Here is a 17,819-nt window from a genome sequence, read left to right as displayed (position 1 = left end):
ACACATAGATCAGGAAAAAGCATTTGCCCAAAGTTGAACTTGGGCCATGCCATCCAAACACGGAATTTTGTGCTTACAGCAAATAAAACACAGGTTTTCTTTTAACTGACAAGTTTCTGAACAAGGAAATTCTCTAAATCCAAACATATATTCACATAGATTTAGTAAGTAAATACTATAGTCAATAGTATTAAATAAATACTAGCCACTAAGAGTCCAACACTTAATCACTGCTGTGTGGACCATCCCTGCGTCAGCAAGTGCTGATTGCCACTCATCAGAGCAAAACAGATTGCTCTGGGTACAATAACCTAGGGCCCGAGCAAATAACACATGAGGGATAGAAAAAATGAAATGATACAAAACTTGAAACAGCAGGGATACAAAGATGGAGACATAAGACTTTGTACCCTTTACAGAACAAAACTGGTACAAGTCACTTCTAACCTGAATGTTTAGATACTAACTCAGGGGTGTGGACTTCTCTGACAGATAGCCAGTTAAGTTCTTGCTCAAAGCCTTCAAGCCAACAATAATATTTACACAGATACAACTCAGAGCTCTTTTATTTAATAGGATAGAGAGAGAACCCAAGGGAATGCTATCTTATCTCACCAAAATATTTTATGTGAATATATAAGCCTTATATTTTAAACTCAAATTAATTTTAGATGAACTGTTTTGTAATATAATTGTTTCAGAGAAAAGAATATCATGGTCAAGCATTCTGGTTATAATTTTTATCATTTCAGACTTTCGCTTCAGTTTGGGAAAGATATTCACACTTTGGTTAAGAGTGGCTCAAGTTGAATATTTGAGTAACCTGGAAGGGTTAGTTTTAAATTTACACTGCATCTGCTTCTGTGACTTTAACCCTTTTTTGTTATTGTTAGCATACACAATGGCCTGCCTGAGGGAGATAACCTGAGCCACCTGTGAAGGAGACTGTCTGGAAGTGAAACTTAATACATCCCCCTACCTGAGCCTTGCCATTCTATAGAATACTTGCAAGGACTGAATAGTCTTTTTCCTTTGTTTCCTCACCTCCCCCAATCTCTGATCCATAAAAGAACCTGGCAACCAGGCCCTGACAAGAAGGTTCTTTTGGGGCACTAACCTGCAACTTCCTGGTCAGCTGGCTCCCTGATTAAAGTCTCTTCCTTGCCTCAAACCTCGTCTCTTGGATTTACTAACTTGTCGAGTGGAGAGCAGAGCAAGCTTGGACTCGGTCACACTTTCCCTAAACAATTCTCGACTCTCCTACTGAACAATATGAATTTACAGGATATTACTTAACTGTATGTTTTCTAATCTATCTTTTCCAAGGTCCTCACGCAGGAGACAGTACCCATGCAGGGACATGAAAGAGGCCACAGCTCTTGGCACGGGGTTGAACACGTTACATGTGTGCCAAGTACGGAGGTCATCTCACCGCTGAATGTATCATTGGTCCTCCTCTGCTACTCGCCCAAAAGAAAAACCTACATGTTCGCAGCTGATTAACACTGAATTATGTATCCTAAAAATCATACCTTTTTCCCTTGAATTCCAGGTAAACCCAGGTATCCTGGTTCTCCTGGGGGACCCACCGCTCCTGGCTCTCCCTAAATAACACAGAAATCACATGAACATCGCAGACCCACTGCTTGTGAACAGCCCCACTGCTTGTATCTCTACATACATCTCAAATTTAAAACTGATAGCTAAAAACTTTATGAACATTCAGAGTTATTATTATAGAACTAGTAAAGAGTGAAAAGTCCACGGATGTCCTATGTTTCTTCCTATCTTTTCTAGTTAAGAAATTCTGAGAACATATGATATTTGAAAGCTTCACAAATAGTTGGTATTTTTCTTATATTTATAACTTCAACAATAAAAAATTAAGCAGTGAAAATAATGAACATGGGTATCTCTCTTTGCATTTACTAATATTTTCTCTTCATCTTTGAAATTGCTTTTTCTCATAAATCCTCCTTTAAAAAAATATATTGTTACAAAACTGGTAATAAAAAGAAGCAATAAAATTATTAAAAATTTTATTACCCAATATTTTTATTTGGTTATATATTTTCCCTCTACCTCTCACAAACATATAGGCAACTTAGTTACTAAAATGTGCCATGTATGCATAATTTTATAATAAATTATTTACTTCAAAATATATTAATATTGAAATTTTTTATATACCATTATATGTTTTAAATTTTTTAAAATTATAGAACATCATTCAATTGTATTGATTTACCACATTTAATAAAATTCCTACTGCCAAACACTCATTTTCACCATTTTTATAAACAATATTGGGGTGAACATTCTTACCATTAAATATACACATTTATGATTTTTACTTTATATATCTGGAAAATTATTTTCTTAAACATAAATTCTTGAGCTGTTTTCACAGCAAAGAATATTCTGTATTATCTTAACTGAATTTTCTACTCCCTGTCATGTCATAGGTATTATTTCCTTTCTTTTAAATGCCTTAAATAAGAAAGACTTACAACGTGAAAGTATAGAATGACGATGTCTCAACAACATTTAGGTTAAAACTTTAAGAGATAGGATGCACTCCGAAACGTGCTTCATGGTGTTTTGGTTTTGCTTTGTTTGTTTTACCGTTAGCCCTAAACTTTCGTCACATTAACTAAAAATGACTCTTTTGTGGAAACTAAGTTCTGTTCTCTTTGCTCACTGTGAGTTGTTGAATATGACTCTAGATTTTTGAAGGCTAGAAAAGAATTTAAAATGACTGACATCAACTATTTGGTTTGGAGGAAACTGGTAAGGCATTTGTGACTCCCAAACTGAAGATAAAGTCCCATTAATCATCAACCAAGGAACAGAACCACCCTGGGAGACACACACACACACTCTCAATGCTCAGCCACAGAAGAGAGTGATATTCTCTGGACCAGAGAGGATATTCACATTAGCAACCAACTTTTACCAATTCTAGAAAAACCAAGGTATATGTCATGCCTTTATTACCCAAACTATGATAAAATATCCAAAACACAGAAATGAAATTGGCCCACATTCACCACTGGCTTTCAGGTACGTTAATTTCATCCTTCATTTCACATATCTTTTCTTAATACAACTGTTAATCTCACCCAAAAATGAGAGGACCGCATACTTTGAAAACATTTCTAAATACATCAAAACACAATGAATTACCTTGAGCCCAGAAGCCCCAGGCAGCCCTTGAAGTCCAGGTTCACCTTTATTTCCCTGTCAATGCATCAAAATTATTTTAAATTTTGAATTTAAATGTCACCAGACATTTAAAGGAACATATTTTAAACAATTTTTACAGTTTCAACTTTCTAATTGTTTGAAAAATAGAATCTATATGTTAGATCTTCTTATTAAGAAAAACTATTTTAAACAAGGAAGTGAGTCTGCATATTTATAAAGTCTTCAGTGAGCCTGTTTGAAGCTGGTAGCTCCAAGTAAAAAAATCTTTAGGGACCAGCCCTAATTAGCTAGGTCTGTGTTGCAGAGGCCAGACTCATGTATCTTAATAGCATCCTCTAGGCTGGAAATCATCCTTCCCTGTTTCACTTTCTCTGTAGAGCTCATTTTCAGTATGTAACTTAAGGAAAGAAAATTAGCCTCAAATGCACTTTTGAGTGGCTTTTGGAAGAAACACGAATCAGATAACATTCAGTTTGCATGCTTTTTCAGAATTCCAGTACAGTCCTTGCTAACAGACACTTGGAAAGTAAGACCAAGTTGTTAGAGCAAAGCATGTAAGATAGGAAAACAGGACTGGTTATAAAAAGAGACAACTCGCCTCCTGGTTCACCAGGAGAGATTGTCAGAGGTGGTTCTGGCTTTCAAATATGCTCTGACACCTGAAATCATAGCCCGGTCCATGTCTGGCAAAACCCTGTTATTAAAGAGGTTGGTGTGACACCTAGGAGAGGGGAGTGATGACCACCCAGAGTCAGGGCGGGTGTGATCAGAAAAGAGAACCACCTTCATTCTCAGCTCATGTTGAGAACCACACAAACATCATATTTGCACTTAATTAAAGCATTTGTCACGTTAACAGCATGATTATACCATAGCATCATGGTTCCTTAAAATTTCTAATTTTACAAATGGTTAAGCTGAAACTCACAGGGGTGACAGGACTGGATGAAAACTACATGACTTGATTATGTTAATGTACTTTGATATGATTTACATAACATTTTACAAAACTGGAATCTGGTATGGTAAAAAAGACTTACATGTGGTTCAACACCTATTCTAAAAATGAGTACTGTAGTGGAAATTGGAAGTTCTCTAAAGATCTACACAGACTCTCGGCATCATAGCTGCCTTGCTTGCAACAGCTTCATTGTCCTACTGTTGACCTTATATCAGTTGATATTGTAGGCACTGTTCCCAAATACATTAGTTGACACAACCAGAGGGATACGGTAATATAGAGCAGCAGTCCCCAAAGTTCTTGGCATCAGGGACTGGTTTCGGGGAAGACAAGTTTTCCACGGACTGGGCAGGGGATGGTCCAGGTGGTAACACAAGTGATGGGGAGTGATGGGGAGCAGCAGATGAAGCTTCATTGCTGCCCCACCCCTCACCTCCTGCTCTGTGGCCCAGTTCCTAACAGGCCGGTACCAAGGCCCAGGGGTTGGGGACTCCTGATAGAGGCAGGTAAGCTACGACCTGTGGGCTAAGTCAGCCCAAAGCCTGTTTTTATAAATAAAGTTGTAAAGTTTATTTTTATAAAAGGAACACCGGTACACCCACACAGCAGCTGCTTCTACATTCTAAGAGCAGGGATGAGTGACCGCATCAGAAGCTGTATGGCCCTCAAAGACCAAAACATGTCCAACCTGGTCCTTGGCGAAAAAACATTCTAAGACCTGAGCTAATACACTGCATGAAAAGAAGTGAAATCAAACGTTTCACTGAAAAGATTACATTTTAGAGGTATAATTTTAACATCTTGAGTCTATTTGAAACAAAACAGGTTCAAAAATAGATGCTAAAAATCAGTTTTAATATCTTGAATCTATTTTAAAAATTGTACAAGGTGAGGGAAATCAAACTTCATAGTATTTTATGTAAAAATAAACTGGGATGTTAGAATCACTTGACTCGCCAGACATATCAGCAGACCTGCCCAAGGGGTGGATGCCACAAATACAGTGCTCTAAAGTCTTTTATGAAAAGTCCAACAGATTTAGCGGACCTCCAGCTCAGTGTGAGCCAACAATGGGAAGTGGCTAATTTTAAACAGCTGATAAAATCTCAGGCTGCAATTCTTAAGAATTAGAGCATCCAGAATCACGGGAGAGTCCATTGTACCCCAGTTATTTAAGGAGCATACAAATACTCTACTTTTCTTACAAAATGACCTTGAGAAATGATGGAGAAGGCCCATTTGGTGGGTGCACACTTACTACTGCTAGGGTCCACAGTGTTCCAAGGACCCTCAGAGTTCACCCCTAATAACAGGGCAGCTACTTTCCCTGACTCACTGACATTCTATCCCATCTCTTTCTCTAGGTAATTTAGAAATTAAAAGTAGAATAGATTAGGCCATCTACTCATGTTGTATGCCAGGATCTATTTCCCTGGTCTAGTTCAAGGATGAATGCTTTCAAAAGACCAGATCCCATCACTTTCTTTCAGAAAGTTATCCTATAATCTACTCATTAAAATAGTCAAGAATAGTTTCTTAAGTCAAGCCAGAATCTACCCAATCTGATCCTCTAATAAGCCAAGAAAAAAAGAAATTCTCTTAGCACCTGACTATGTACACCTAGAAAATAGCTGAACCAGGAAACTCAAAGAATTCCAGTTCTAACTTAAAAACAGTATCACCTGAAATCTCAGTATATGTGTCAAGCTTGCCTTACTTTTTTAAAATGTGGAAGTTAAGAGAATATGCCAACTTACGCCCAGTCCTGAGGGAGGAAACACCTAATAAAACTCATTATAAGGCATCTTAAAAATAAAAATTCCACATATATTCCACAAAATAATATACCAAAGAAGGCCTTGAAAGCTGGAAAAGTTACCTCCCTCATCACTAGAGAGGCTCTAGATAGTGGCTTGAGCACTGGTTCCTTAGAATTCTGGGTGTTGCTCAGTGCGCCGGGGCTAGCAGTGAGGCTAGAGGGCTGTCACGAGGATCCTGGACTCCTCCCAGCTTAAACTAGGGCTGCTTCACACAACCGTGCTTTACATGCTTGGTTTCACCGAAGACTTCATTCCTCCAAGTGCTTGTTTATAGATTCACACCACATTCAAAATAACATCAGTGTAGTGAAAACTCTGACTGAAGTACATCAGTAGTCATTTTGCACAGAGTCCTCAGTCTTGTTAATTTCACTTTCTTTACCTTAGATCCTGGGGCTCCAGGCTGACCTGGTGAGCCATCGGTTCCCATCAAACCCTACATTTTAAGTGGGAATTGCAAGAGCAATTTAGAGAAGAATATTAAAAAGCAGTCAATCAATTTTCAAGTTATACAGTCCCATAATAATTAATCCACTAACGTGTAATGCAATATATGAGAAACTTCCATTCATACAACCAAATAAGGAGAATAAAGAATCAAGTTATGTAAGATAACATGAAGGCCAGCAGAGCCCTTATAACTGGTTGCTTAAATCACCTACCAACAGCAAAAATTACTGGAAAGCTAGTGAAAAACAACTGTAAAGAAAAGTTTGTTTTTCCAGCACTCTCACTTTCTTCCTTTTCTCATGATGACCAACATTTAAATTTCTCCCTAGATATTATTTTGGCCAATTTTATTTACATTTTTTATTTTCTTGAATAATGTTTATAAAGTGTTAAAATCTAATAAATTCTCTGAATATAATAATCTGTAAGTTATAAATTGCCATATTTTTACTAATCATATGATTCAAAATAAAACACTGAATAACTACTCTAGCAACAAGGAACTAATTTAATTTAGATTCAACTTATATACTATTATATATATTAAAAACATTTGCTTTCTCTTTATCATAGCAAGGAAAATATGATAAGCAAAAATATTCAGTTAGCATTATCAGAAAATGAAATCTCAGTGTAGTCACACTGAAAATACCATGTCATCACTGCTATGCTTTGCTATCAATTTAGGCTGTTATCACAACTATAAAATGTAAAATATACTACTCATAGCACCGTGTTTCAAATATTAGAAATATTAAATATACTTATTTTTGAAGTTCAATGAAGTTCTATTCAATACTTTCATTTTCTGGAGGCTAACTTAAATACTAGTAAATAATTAAGTTTAATATTTCAATGAAAAAATAATTTGGTCATGATGATGGAGACAGAGGAAGAATATTCCATTCAAATCTTTCACCATAATTTTATCAAATCTTTTCACAAGATAAATACCTGCTTTTTAAACTTAAATAATTAAATGAAAAGTCAGAAACTATCAGATATTTTTTACTCAAAGTAAAAGCTATTACAGGCAATTTGATTCATAGGTTGAAATCCAAATCACTTTTAGTAATGACTTTCAGAAATTTTTTATGGAGTCTTATATACCATAGGATTTTCATAACTTTTAGTAGCAAACTCATATGTCCCTTTACTCCCAAAACTTCCAAAATTATTTTCTCACTAATTTAGGATCTTCCTATAGAACGTGTTCTGAATGTATTCTTCCTTATTTGCATAAATTTGTAAATTATCTAAAAAAATAAAAAAGAACATTTATTTTTAGACCTTTTCATAGTGCTCAGTTTTTTTGTTTTTGTTTTTTTAAATAAAGAGCTGGAGAATTTGTTTTCTGATTTAGCTACAGTAAGAGTTCTTGATCTTTTCTTAGATAGCCAACTTTTTGATAAGCTGAAGAACTCTATTCTCCTCTATAAAAATGGACAAAATCTTTTTCATACAAATGGATGGCAGTTGTGGAGCCTGTGCGTCTCATTCCTGAAAACCTGCATCGTGTGAGGTTCAGAATGAGAACTCTGGATACATAGCAACACTATTTCACACCCCAAAGAATGACACTAACTTACAGGTATTCCCGGAGCTCCTTTCTTCCCTAGCGGTCCTGGAGGCCCAATATCTCCCTAAAAATCAAATACAGATAAAGTTTAAAATTGCAAATGATCAATTCATCATTTGGAATTTCCTAACAAAGCATTCTGGAGAAGGAAATGGGAACCTACTCCAGTATTCTTGCCTGGAAAATTCCATGGACAAAGGAGCCTGACAGGCTATAGTCCATGGTGTCACAGACTGGGACATAAGTGAGTATATCATAGCATTTAGATGTCAGCTTTGGGGAAGTCCATGGTGTCACAGACTGGGACATAAGTGAATATATCATAGCATTTAGATGTCAGCTTTGGGGATTGAATGTTGACCTTATGCTCCAAGAGTTTCTCTGAATCAAGAACAAAAGCCCTCATCGTCTTTGAGAGTGCTAATCTTATGAGAATTAGGGGAAGTCTTCAAAGATCCTTTATTTTAATAAAAAATATTCTTGATTACAACTATAATTATGAAGATCTGGAACTCTGCAGAAACATCATTAGAGACAGAGATGCAGGAAACAAGAGGGCTGGGGATGTTGAGGGCACACGCTCAGCTTTCAGGAAGCTGAACACTAGGCAGCTGAACACCTACAAAGGCTTAAGACTCAAAGGCAGCTACAGTGGTACACAGGCCTGCCAGCAGGAGGCAGCTAGGCTTCCAACACTTCAGGTAGGCTGACAGGATGCCTGCCTGTTAGGATGAAGCAATGAGCTCAGAATCAACAATCAAGGCAAGGGAAGCGGAAAACCGCAAGACTGAGAAGAAAGAGTAGTGACAGTGAACTGCAGATGTTAGAATGGCTAGAAACTGAATTCAGAGCTATTCTCTGAAATCTTTACAAATGAAAGAACAGAATCATCAAAGACTATTAAAACTGAAAACAGAACAAGAGGCTATGAAGAATAAAAAAAAATGCTATTCGCACAAAGAACTATATTCAATATTTCCCTGGTGGCTCAGCTTGTAAAGAATCTGCCTCCAATGTGGGAGACCTGGGTTTGATCTCTGGGTTGGGAAGATCTCCTGGAGAAGGGAAAGGCTACCCACTCCAGTGTTCTGGCCTGGAGATTTCCACGGACTGTATCGTCCATGGGGTTGCAAAGAGTTGGACACAACTGAGCAACTTTCATGTCACATAAGGAAAAAGAATCCAAAAAGTCATTCAGTTATATATATATATATGTGTGTATATATATGTATATATAAATAAAACTGAATGACCTTGCTGTATACCTGAAACTAACAAAACACTGCAAATCAGCTGTACTTTAAGAAAAAAGAATAAAAGGATGTCATTAAAATTTGAAATTCTAGAAATGAAAAATATGATTGCTTATATTTTTGTATCAACTGATGGTTTAAACAGCAGGTTAGACACAGTAAAGGAAGAATGAATAGAAAAGAAACTGAAAAACATGACCAAAAAATTGACCAGAATTTAAGGATCAAGGATATGAAAGTAAGCAATTTAGAGATGGAGAGGACAAAATTAGAAGGAATGAGATATTTCTAACTAGATTTGCTAGAAAGAGCAGAAAGTGGAGAAGGAAGAGAAGTAACATGGAGATTAACAGCCAGGCCATTCAGAGTTAACAGAAATACCTACACAGAGCCAGGAAGGAAACTGAATTCCCACCAAGATGAATACAGATAAATCCATATCGAGACACACTGCACTGAGCTTAAGAACACTAAAAACAAATAAAATACCTTGAATAATGCCAAAAGAAGGGACAGATCACTTGCAAAAGAATGGTGATTAGAACAAGAGCAGATTTTTCATAGTTAACCATGGAGGCCAGGAAATGATAGTAGAAAAACTTCAATGCATCAAGAAGAAATAATCAGCAACCTTGAATTGTATACCCTGCAAAAATCCTTTCTCAAACACAAGAGTAAAATAAAGATATTAGTAATTAAATAAAAACTGAACATTTACAATCAAGGTATTTATTTGTACTAAAGGAATTTCTAAAGATATAGTTCAGGAAATAGAAAACTTACCCTGAAAGGGTGGTCCAAGAGAACAAGATAGAAAGTAACCAAGTAAAATAGAAAGCATGTGCATAAATTCAAATTTATACTATCTGTATAAAACAAACAAAAAAATTGTAAGGTCAAAATAATAGCTTCCAAAATTAAGTCATATTTGAACCATTAACTATTGCCCTAAATGTGACAAAATATATTCTATGTGAAGAGACATCACCACTTTGCCCTTTTCATAAACAGATCCCAGGCCCAAATCTTTCAACTTTCAGTCATACTTACTTTTTGTCCCATTAATCCTTGGTTTCCAGGAAATCCTGGGATGCCCTGAAAAGAAATAGAGTAGATTTTTAATTTAAGAAATTTAGATAGTGTAATTAAAGAAGAATAGGCCAAAATGGGAGTTTTAATTTGCAAATGATGCAAATCATAAAGCATAGCTCTTGACAGCGTGAAACTGCTATTTATAGGAAGCAAATTTTGGAAAAGAATTTATGGGATTTAATATTATATGAACATGTACTGATATTTATAGCTTTAAATATAGACTTAAGAAAAGAAACTATGAGGATATTAACCTTGGCTCTTCTTTCAGAGCAACATAAGTGATAAAATAAGAAGGATATTTCACTTGAACACTTTCTTGCTTTACTTATAATGATTAACGCAAAAAGACGGTCAAATCATAGGAGTTCAAATTCAACAAAACAGGTCCAAAGGCCTCACAGCTTCTGAACAATAACTAAAAACTAATGAAACTAAATAACTCCCTTCAAACTGAGCCTTGAAACACCCAGGAACTTAACTCCTTATGTAAGATACAGTTATCTTTCTCCTGATGATTTCCTTGCCAAGAAAATTGTGGAGTATAAGCAGAGCAGTTTGTACAGAGACACAAAGAGAGAAAGAGAATTCATTCACCTGGTTCAACCCGAATGTACAAGTTCTCTAGCAAGATTCAGAGAAAATTAATGCTAATTATCTAACTTTAAGAATAATGCCAGCACATTTATTGATAGGAAAGTAGTTCTATTGTCATTCGATGACATTTACCAGAATGATCATTTATCAGAATGATCATTTATCACACATATTTATTGAATAGTGATGGTATCAATCAAAATTTATTTCTTCCTAGCCCCTTTCCATTTTCCTAGCTTCTTTCTTGATGACACTTCAATTGAACAAATGACTAACATTTGTTTTTATGGATATATATTGACTCTGGCCAGAAAAAGGAATTTGGAAGATAGGGAAACTGAGCACCATCGGTATTTCTCTGAAAGCCCTCTGCATCCTCAAGGCTTTCAAAGAACAGCAGTGGTCCTCCATAAATCAGGGCAATGAAATCAAGTATTTTCTACTGCAGGGAGAATCTGCCATTGTTCTGATGTCACATCTTAACTATTAACACTTGTCCATGTGGTAGCCACAATGATGGTGCAAGATACAGCACACAGTTCTAGTTTTAAAACCCAAACTTAAATTCCATAAAGTGGAATTCAGTTTGATCCTATTTGGCTCAATTCAGTTCACCCTTTGCAGAGAACAAAAGTTGTATGAGAGCAATGACCATCAACAAGGGGCTCACACACTAGTTGAAAACACAAGTCTCTATAAACATACTAACTAGAGAATAAATAAAACAGTATAAAAATTTAAAGTAACGTTATAATACATGAGCACAGTATGCCCATTAGCACTTTAAAGAGAAATCAAAAGTAAATAATTGAGTGATGAGTATAAAGAAAATAGAGTGATGTGAACTGCATGCTTCTAAGGCAGAAAATGCATACGTTCAAAGCAGTCAAAGTCCACTTCAACAGACCATGTTTCAGCATGAAACCACCCAGAACCAAACCCTATTCAAATACACACTCACACAAATTCAGTAAAATGGTGAAGGTCTGAATTTAAACAAAATTCAAGTAAAATCTGCCTGTAAACTCTTATCAGATGCAAGGTGGACTTACAGAGTTCTGCAGGGGTGTCACTGCTGTGTTGCTTGGGCTCAAGAATTCCTAAAGAGATCCTGCAATTGCCCTGATACCATCAGACCCGAGAAGCTGAATTTTGTGCTGCATAGAAACTTTTGTTACTTAAGGTTTCATCCCTGTTCAAATCTCTATGCTCTTCAGTTCAGTTCAGTTGAGTCATGTCCAACTCTTTGCGACTCTATGAATTGCAGCACACCAGGCCTCCCTGTCCATCACCAACTCCTGGAGTTCACTCAAACTCACGTGCGTCAAGTCAGTGATGCCATCCAGCCATCTCATCCTCTGTCATCCCCTTCTCCTCCTGCCCCCAATCCCTCCCAGCATCAGAGTCTTTTCCAATGAATCAACTCTTCGCATGAGGTGGCCAAAGTACTGGAGTTTCAACTTCAGCATCATTCCTTCCAAAGAAATCCCAGGACTGATCTCCTTTAGGATGGACTGGTTGGATTCTCCTTGCAGTCCAAGGGACTCTCAAGAGTCTTCTCCAACACCACAGTTCAAAAGCATCAATTCTTTGGCACTCAGATTTCTTCACAGTCCAACTCTCACACACAATCTATATTAGTAGTTATTAGTTACTCCTGTCTCTGCAGCCAACCCCACTGTCAGCAAGGCTACATTTTCACTCTGCAGGAAAAACAAAACTATGCCCAAACATCTCTGAGCAGCACCCAGGCCTCGCCTCCTAGAAGGTCTTAAGAGCCCCCATTCCACCCAGATCAGTCCCTGGATTTGATTCAATATCTTTGATCTAAATAATTCTAATACTAAGCATGGTCTATATTAGGACACACCCACAAATCTTACATTATTTCATCATATCTAATATCTAATATTGAGAGTATTGGGGGAGATTTCAGATTAAGAAAAATAGATTCCTTTGCCTATTTCCTGTCTTCATAAATTAGTCAAACATGAATACATTCAGTCAAAGATATTAAAAGAAGTCATAATATCTTCTAGTTCAACTGTATCGAGAATTATTAAATACTTCATAAATACCAGCAAAACACATAATACTATATAATACTCAAAATAAAATGTAAAACAATTTATAAAAGCAATTCTTGGCAAAACTAATATAATACCACAAGCATGCATAGAATAAAAAACCGTTGAGAGAGAGGTTCATGAGAAGAACTGAAATCACTCAGAGCTATATTAGTTAATAAAATTCTCCTAGACAATATTTTCCTGGGTCTCCCAATACGTTCACTGAAATTGACTAAACCTTGCCAATTTTACATTAGTAGAAATATTATTCAAAACCATTTGAGTGTTACCAGTTTGTTGATTCAAAAGTATTTAGTAACAATTACTTCACAGGGTAAATATTTTTCCAAGCAAACTATTTTATATTTCATATTCAGTCTGTGCGGTTTTGGGTTCAGGCTACTGTGAACATGTATAAGTAAAGACAGAAGCAAGAATTTTATTTGATGAGAATAAAGAAACATGTTTCCTCCAGTTCTATTATTTCAGTTTGGGCTTGAAGAAGAGCAGAAAATCAAATGGAAAATCCTGTGTAATGCTGTGGTGAAAGAATGCTGACATGAAAAAATGTTCTAGAATCTTCTCTGTAACCATTAAACCATTACTGCATAACAAAAAAGTCATTAAAAATAGAAATGCATGATTTAGAATAAAGGGTTTGGTGCCTATTTCCTAGAGACCACTTCATAATGAAGGAAATATGTCCATGATGCATTACTTAGAAAAGACAAGATATCACTTTATACTTTTCCGCATGCAATGGAATATTTAACTCCTGAAGTTAGAGCATCTCGGGTCAACTCTGACTAGATTGGGTGCATTCCAGGTGGTATGGTTGTTGACTCTTGGATCAAATCTGCTGTTAAGTAATGCAATAATTTCAATGTTCAAAACAAATCTAATCAACTAGTGGAGTTTTTAAATCAAAAACTGTAACCTTTCTACAGTTTTACAGATATTTATTATCATACGGTTATCAAAATATTAGAAGTATATAAAGTTTTCTTCTATTATATCAAGAAGTGATTTGCTCATTCCTAAAGATGCAATGAATATAAAACCCATATATTGACAGTATCATTCTTATTAGCTACAGACATTATAAATGATGGTTAATAAAGGCCAGAACAGAAGCAGTTGCAAGTCTGGATTCTGGAGCCAGTCAGACCTTCATCTCATACTGATTGATTCCAGGCCAGATATTTAAATTAGAATTTTAGTGTCCCCATCTTATACATGATGAAAAATAACAGAACTTAGCTGTATGGTTGGTATATTATGTCAGTGAGTTCTTACCAGCACTTAGCTTGAGCTTCCTGGGTGGCTCAGACAGTAAGGATCTGCATGCAATGTGGGAGACCTGGGTTTGATCCTTGGGTCAGGAAGATCCCCTGGAGTAGGAAATGGCAACCCACTCCAGTATTCTTGCCTGGAGAATCCCCATGAACAGAGGAGCCTGGTGGGCTACAGTCCATGGGGTCACAAAGAGTCAGACTTGACTGAGCAACTAAGCACAGAGCACACAGCTCAGAGCGGGGACTAAAATAAATTTTCATGACTTTTCAGAGCTCATTCCTGAAAGTCGCAAAATAAATGAAGTCAATTCTTTTCTAAGACTCAATTTTTGTTTTCCTTCATTTTGAGGACTTTTTTTTTTTCTCGTTCTTTCTTCTTTTTCAACATCTTCCTACCTTGCCTTCCTCTACCTCATTCCCCAAAGTTCACAGTGTTCGAGATGACTCTGGCAATCTAAGGCTTACCACTAGGGGGCACCAACAGGTTAGCATTGCCGCTCATTCACTAACCTTGCCTTTTCATGTTTGGCTGATTCTGACTGCAGAAAAATACTATAATGAGGCTCCAGATCAAGATGGAAGATTAGAACGATCCTGAGCTCATCCCCTCTCATGGACACACCAAATCACAACTGCATAGGGAACAATCATCTCTGAGAACAACTTGAAGACTAGCAAGACGAATTTTCTACAATTCAGGACAAAAGGAAAAGGCTACACAGGGGCAGAGAAGCAATCTGGTTATAATTCTCATCCCCAGTGTGAAGACCCACCAGTGGAAGGAGTATCACAGCTGGAGAGGTGCCCCCTGAGGAGTGAGACGTGTGAGCCCCATGTCAGGATTCCCAGCCTGAGGCCCTACACTGGGAAGATGAGCTCCATAACATTTAGCTTTGAAAACCAGTGAGTGGGGTTACACTTGCTCCAAGTCCCAGGACAGATGCAGCGACTTGAAAAGCTCCTGGGTCATGTGAGAAGGAGATCCTTTGAATAATATATGGCAGGTGCTGGGGGACAGGGATCTGGTGGAGCTTCTCTGGGGTCAGAAGTGCTGGCAGGCATCATTCTTTTTCACTCTCCTTCTAACTAGCTGGCCTGGCACGCCTGTCATTCTCTATCAACCTAGCTAATCCCTTTCCCCAGCATTCCCCAGAGCACCTGCCCTCGCTGCCTACTGTAAAGCACCTCCCTCCCCATTCTGCACAGCAGGCTGCCCCAGCACCCCTCCAAAGCAGCTCCTGATCCCAGGAGTTAATCCACACATCAGGGAGCCTGCAGCCATCACAGCCCAATCACAAGAGGAGGACACACATGACCCACACAGGAGCTACCCCCCAGGAGCACCTGACTCTGGTGACCAGAGGGGACTGTACCACTCGGCTCCACAGGACATCTTGTACATAAGACTGTCCTTTCAAATCCGGGAGATGTAGCTGCTATACCTAATACATAGAAAGAGACATATAGATTTAGGCAAAGTGAAGAGATGAAAGAATGCCTTCTGCCCTTCTGCATGAAAGAAAAAGACAACCTCAGAGAAAGAACTAAATGAAATGGAGATAAGACATTTTCCAGATGAAGCGTTCAAAGTAATAGTCTCAGAGATGCTCACTGAACTCTGGAGGCAAATGGCCTAACTCAGTGAGAACATCCATAGAGAGACAGAAAATATTTTTTTAAAAAAAGCAACAGGAACTGACGAATACTGAATATGAAATGAAGTACAGACTGGAAGGAATCAACAACAGATTAGAGAAAGCAGAAAAATGGATCAGTGATCTGGAGGACACAGTAGTGAAAATAACCCAATAGGAGTAGAAAAAAGGAAAAAGAAACCAATAAAAAAAAGAAAAAAATTAGGATAGTTTAAGGGATGTCTGGGACAACAACAAGCATACCACCATTTACATTATAGGGGTTCTAGAAGGAGAAGCGGAGAAGGCACTGGCACCCACTCCAGGACTCTTGCCTGGAAAATCCCATGGACGGAGGAGCGTGGTGGGCTGCAGTTCATAGGGTCGCGAAGAGTCGGACACGACTGAGCGACTTCACTTTCACTTTTCACTTTCACGCATTGGAGATGGAATTGGCAACCCACTCCAGTGTTCCTGCCTGGAGAATCCCAGGGATGGGGGAGCCTGGTGGGCTGCCATCTATGGGGTCGCACAGAGTCGGGCACGACTGAAGTGACTTAGCCGCAGCAGCAGCAGGAGAAGACAGAGGAAAAATTGATAGAGAATATATTTAAAAAAAAATAATGCCTGAAAATTTCCCCATCCTCGTGAAGGAAATAAACATCCAAGTCCAGGAAACAAAGAATCACAATCAAGATGAATCCAGTTGACATTATAATTAAAATGTCAAAAATTGAAAAGAACATATTAAAAGCAGCAAGAGAAAAGCAAATAGTTACATACAAAGGGACCTCCATAAGACAAGGACTATCAGCTGATTTTACAACAGAAACTTTATAGGTCAGAATGGACTGGTGCAATATAGTCAAAGTACTGAAAGGAAAATAATTACTATCAAAATACTCTACCCTGAGAGGTTATCATTCAGAAATGAAGGAGAGATAGTTTCCAGACAAATGAAAGCTAAAAGAGCCCTTCACCACTAAACTAATCTTATAAGAAATGCTAAAGGGACTTCTTTAAATAGTTAAAAATAAGGGTTATCACTAGAAATAAGAAAATTATGAAAGAAAAAAATATCACTGCTAAAGGCAAGCAAATAGTGAAGGTAGTGGATCAACCAGCTAAAAACCTAGTATGACATTTAAAGACAAAAGCAGGGAAATCAGAATATCTAAAACAGTTAAGTGATACATAATATTAAAAGATGTAAAATATTATTCCAGAAACATAAAACAAGGCTGGGGGAATTAAAATATAGTATTTTTTGAGTGTGCCTCAACTTAAGCAAACATAAATTTAAAAATAGACCATATACAGAGGTTGTTATATATGAACCTCATGGTATGTACAAACCAAAACCCTATGAGATAAACAAAAAATAAGGAGAAATTTGAATATAATAGTAAAGAAAGCTATCAAATAAAAAGTGAAGAGAAAAGAGAAAAAAATAAAAACAGAAAAGAACTAAAAAAAAAAACAGAAACAACTAACCAAATGGCAATAAATATACCTATCAATACTTACTTTAAATGTAAATGAACTAAATGTGTCTAAGGTGACTAAATGGATTTGGAAAAAAGACCCATCTATCTGCGACCCCCAGGAAACTCACTTTAGACCTAGAGACACACAGAGACTGAAACTGAAGGATGGGGAAAAAATCTCCATGCAAATAGAAACAAAGAAAGCTAGGGTACCAATACTTAAGACAGAAATCTGTTAAAAAGACAAAGGAGGGCATTTTATAATGGAAAGAGGATTGGTCATATAAGAGAATATAACACTTGCAACATTTTACATTCAAATTAGGAGCACCCACTCACATAAAGCAAAAATTAATAGACATTAAGGGAGATATT

At 37.1% G+C, this 17,819-nt stretch overlaps 1 protein-coding gene across 3 annotated transcripts in view; it reads right to left on the bottom strand.

The window, feature by feature from the left end:
- Positions 1 to 17,819, bottom strand: part of COL21A1 (collagen type XXI alpha 1 chain) — a 245,398-nt gene that overhangs the window by 13,661 nt on the left and 213,918 nt on the right. For all 3 annotated transcript variants that reach the window (XM_069564079.1, XM_069564078.1, XM_069564080.1), the window contains 5 exons: positions 10,321 to 10,365; positions 8,028 to 8,081; positions 6,371 to 6,424; positions 3,187 to 3,240; positions 1,533 to 1,604 (listed from right to left, as the gene is read on the bottom strand). In XM_069564079.1, the coding sequence (XP_069420180.1) occupies positions 1,533 to 1,604; positions 3,187 to 3,240; positions 6,371 to 6,424; positions 8,028 to 8,081; positions 10,321 to 10,365 (279 nt within the window). The remainder of the gene's footprint in view (positions 1 to 1,532; positions 1,605 to 3,186; positions 3,241 to 6,370; positions 6,425 to 8,027; positions 8,082 to 10,320; positions 10,366 to 17,819) is intronic.

Source organism: Ovis canadensis, chromosome 20 (genome assembly GCF_042477335.2).
Source record: "Ovis canadensis isolate MfBH-ARS-UI-01 breed Bighorn chromosome 20, ARS-UI_OviCan_v2, whole genome shotgun sequence".
NCBI lineage: Eukaryota > Metazoa > Chordata > Mammalia > Artiodactyla > Bovidae > Ovis > Ovis canadensis.
Note: the sequence above shows the minus strand (reverse complement) of the source record. Positions and strands in the feature narration are given on the sequence as shown.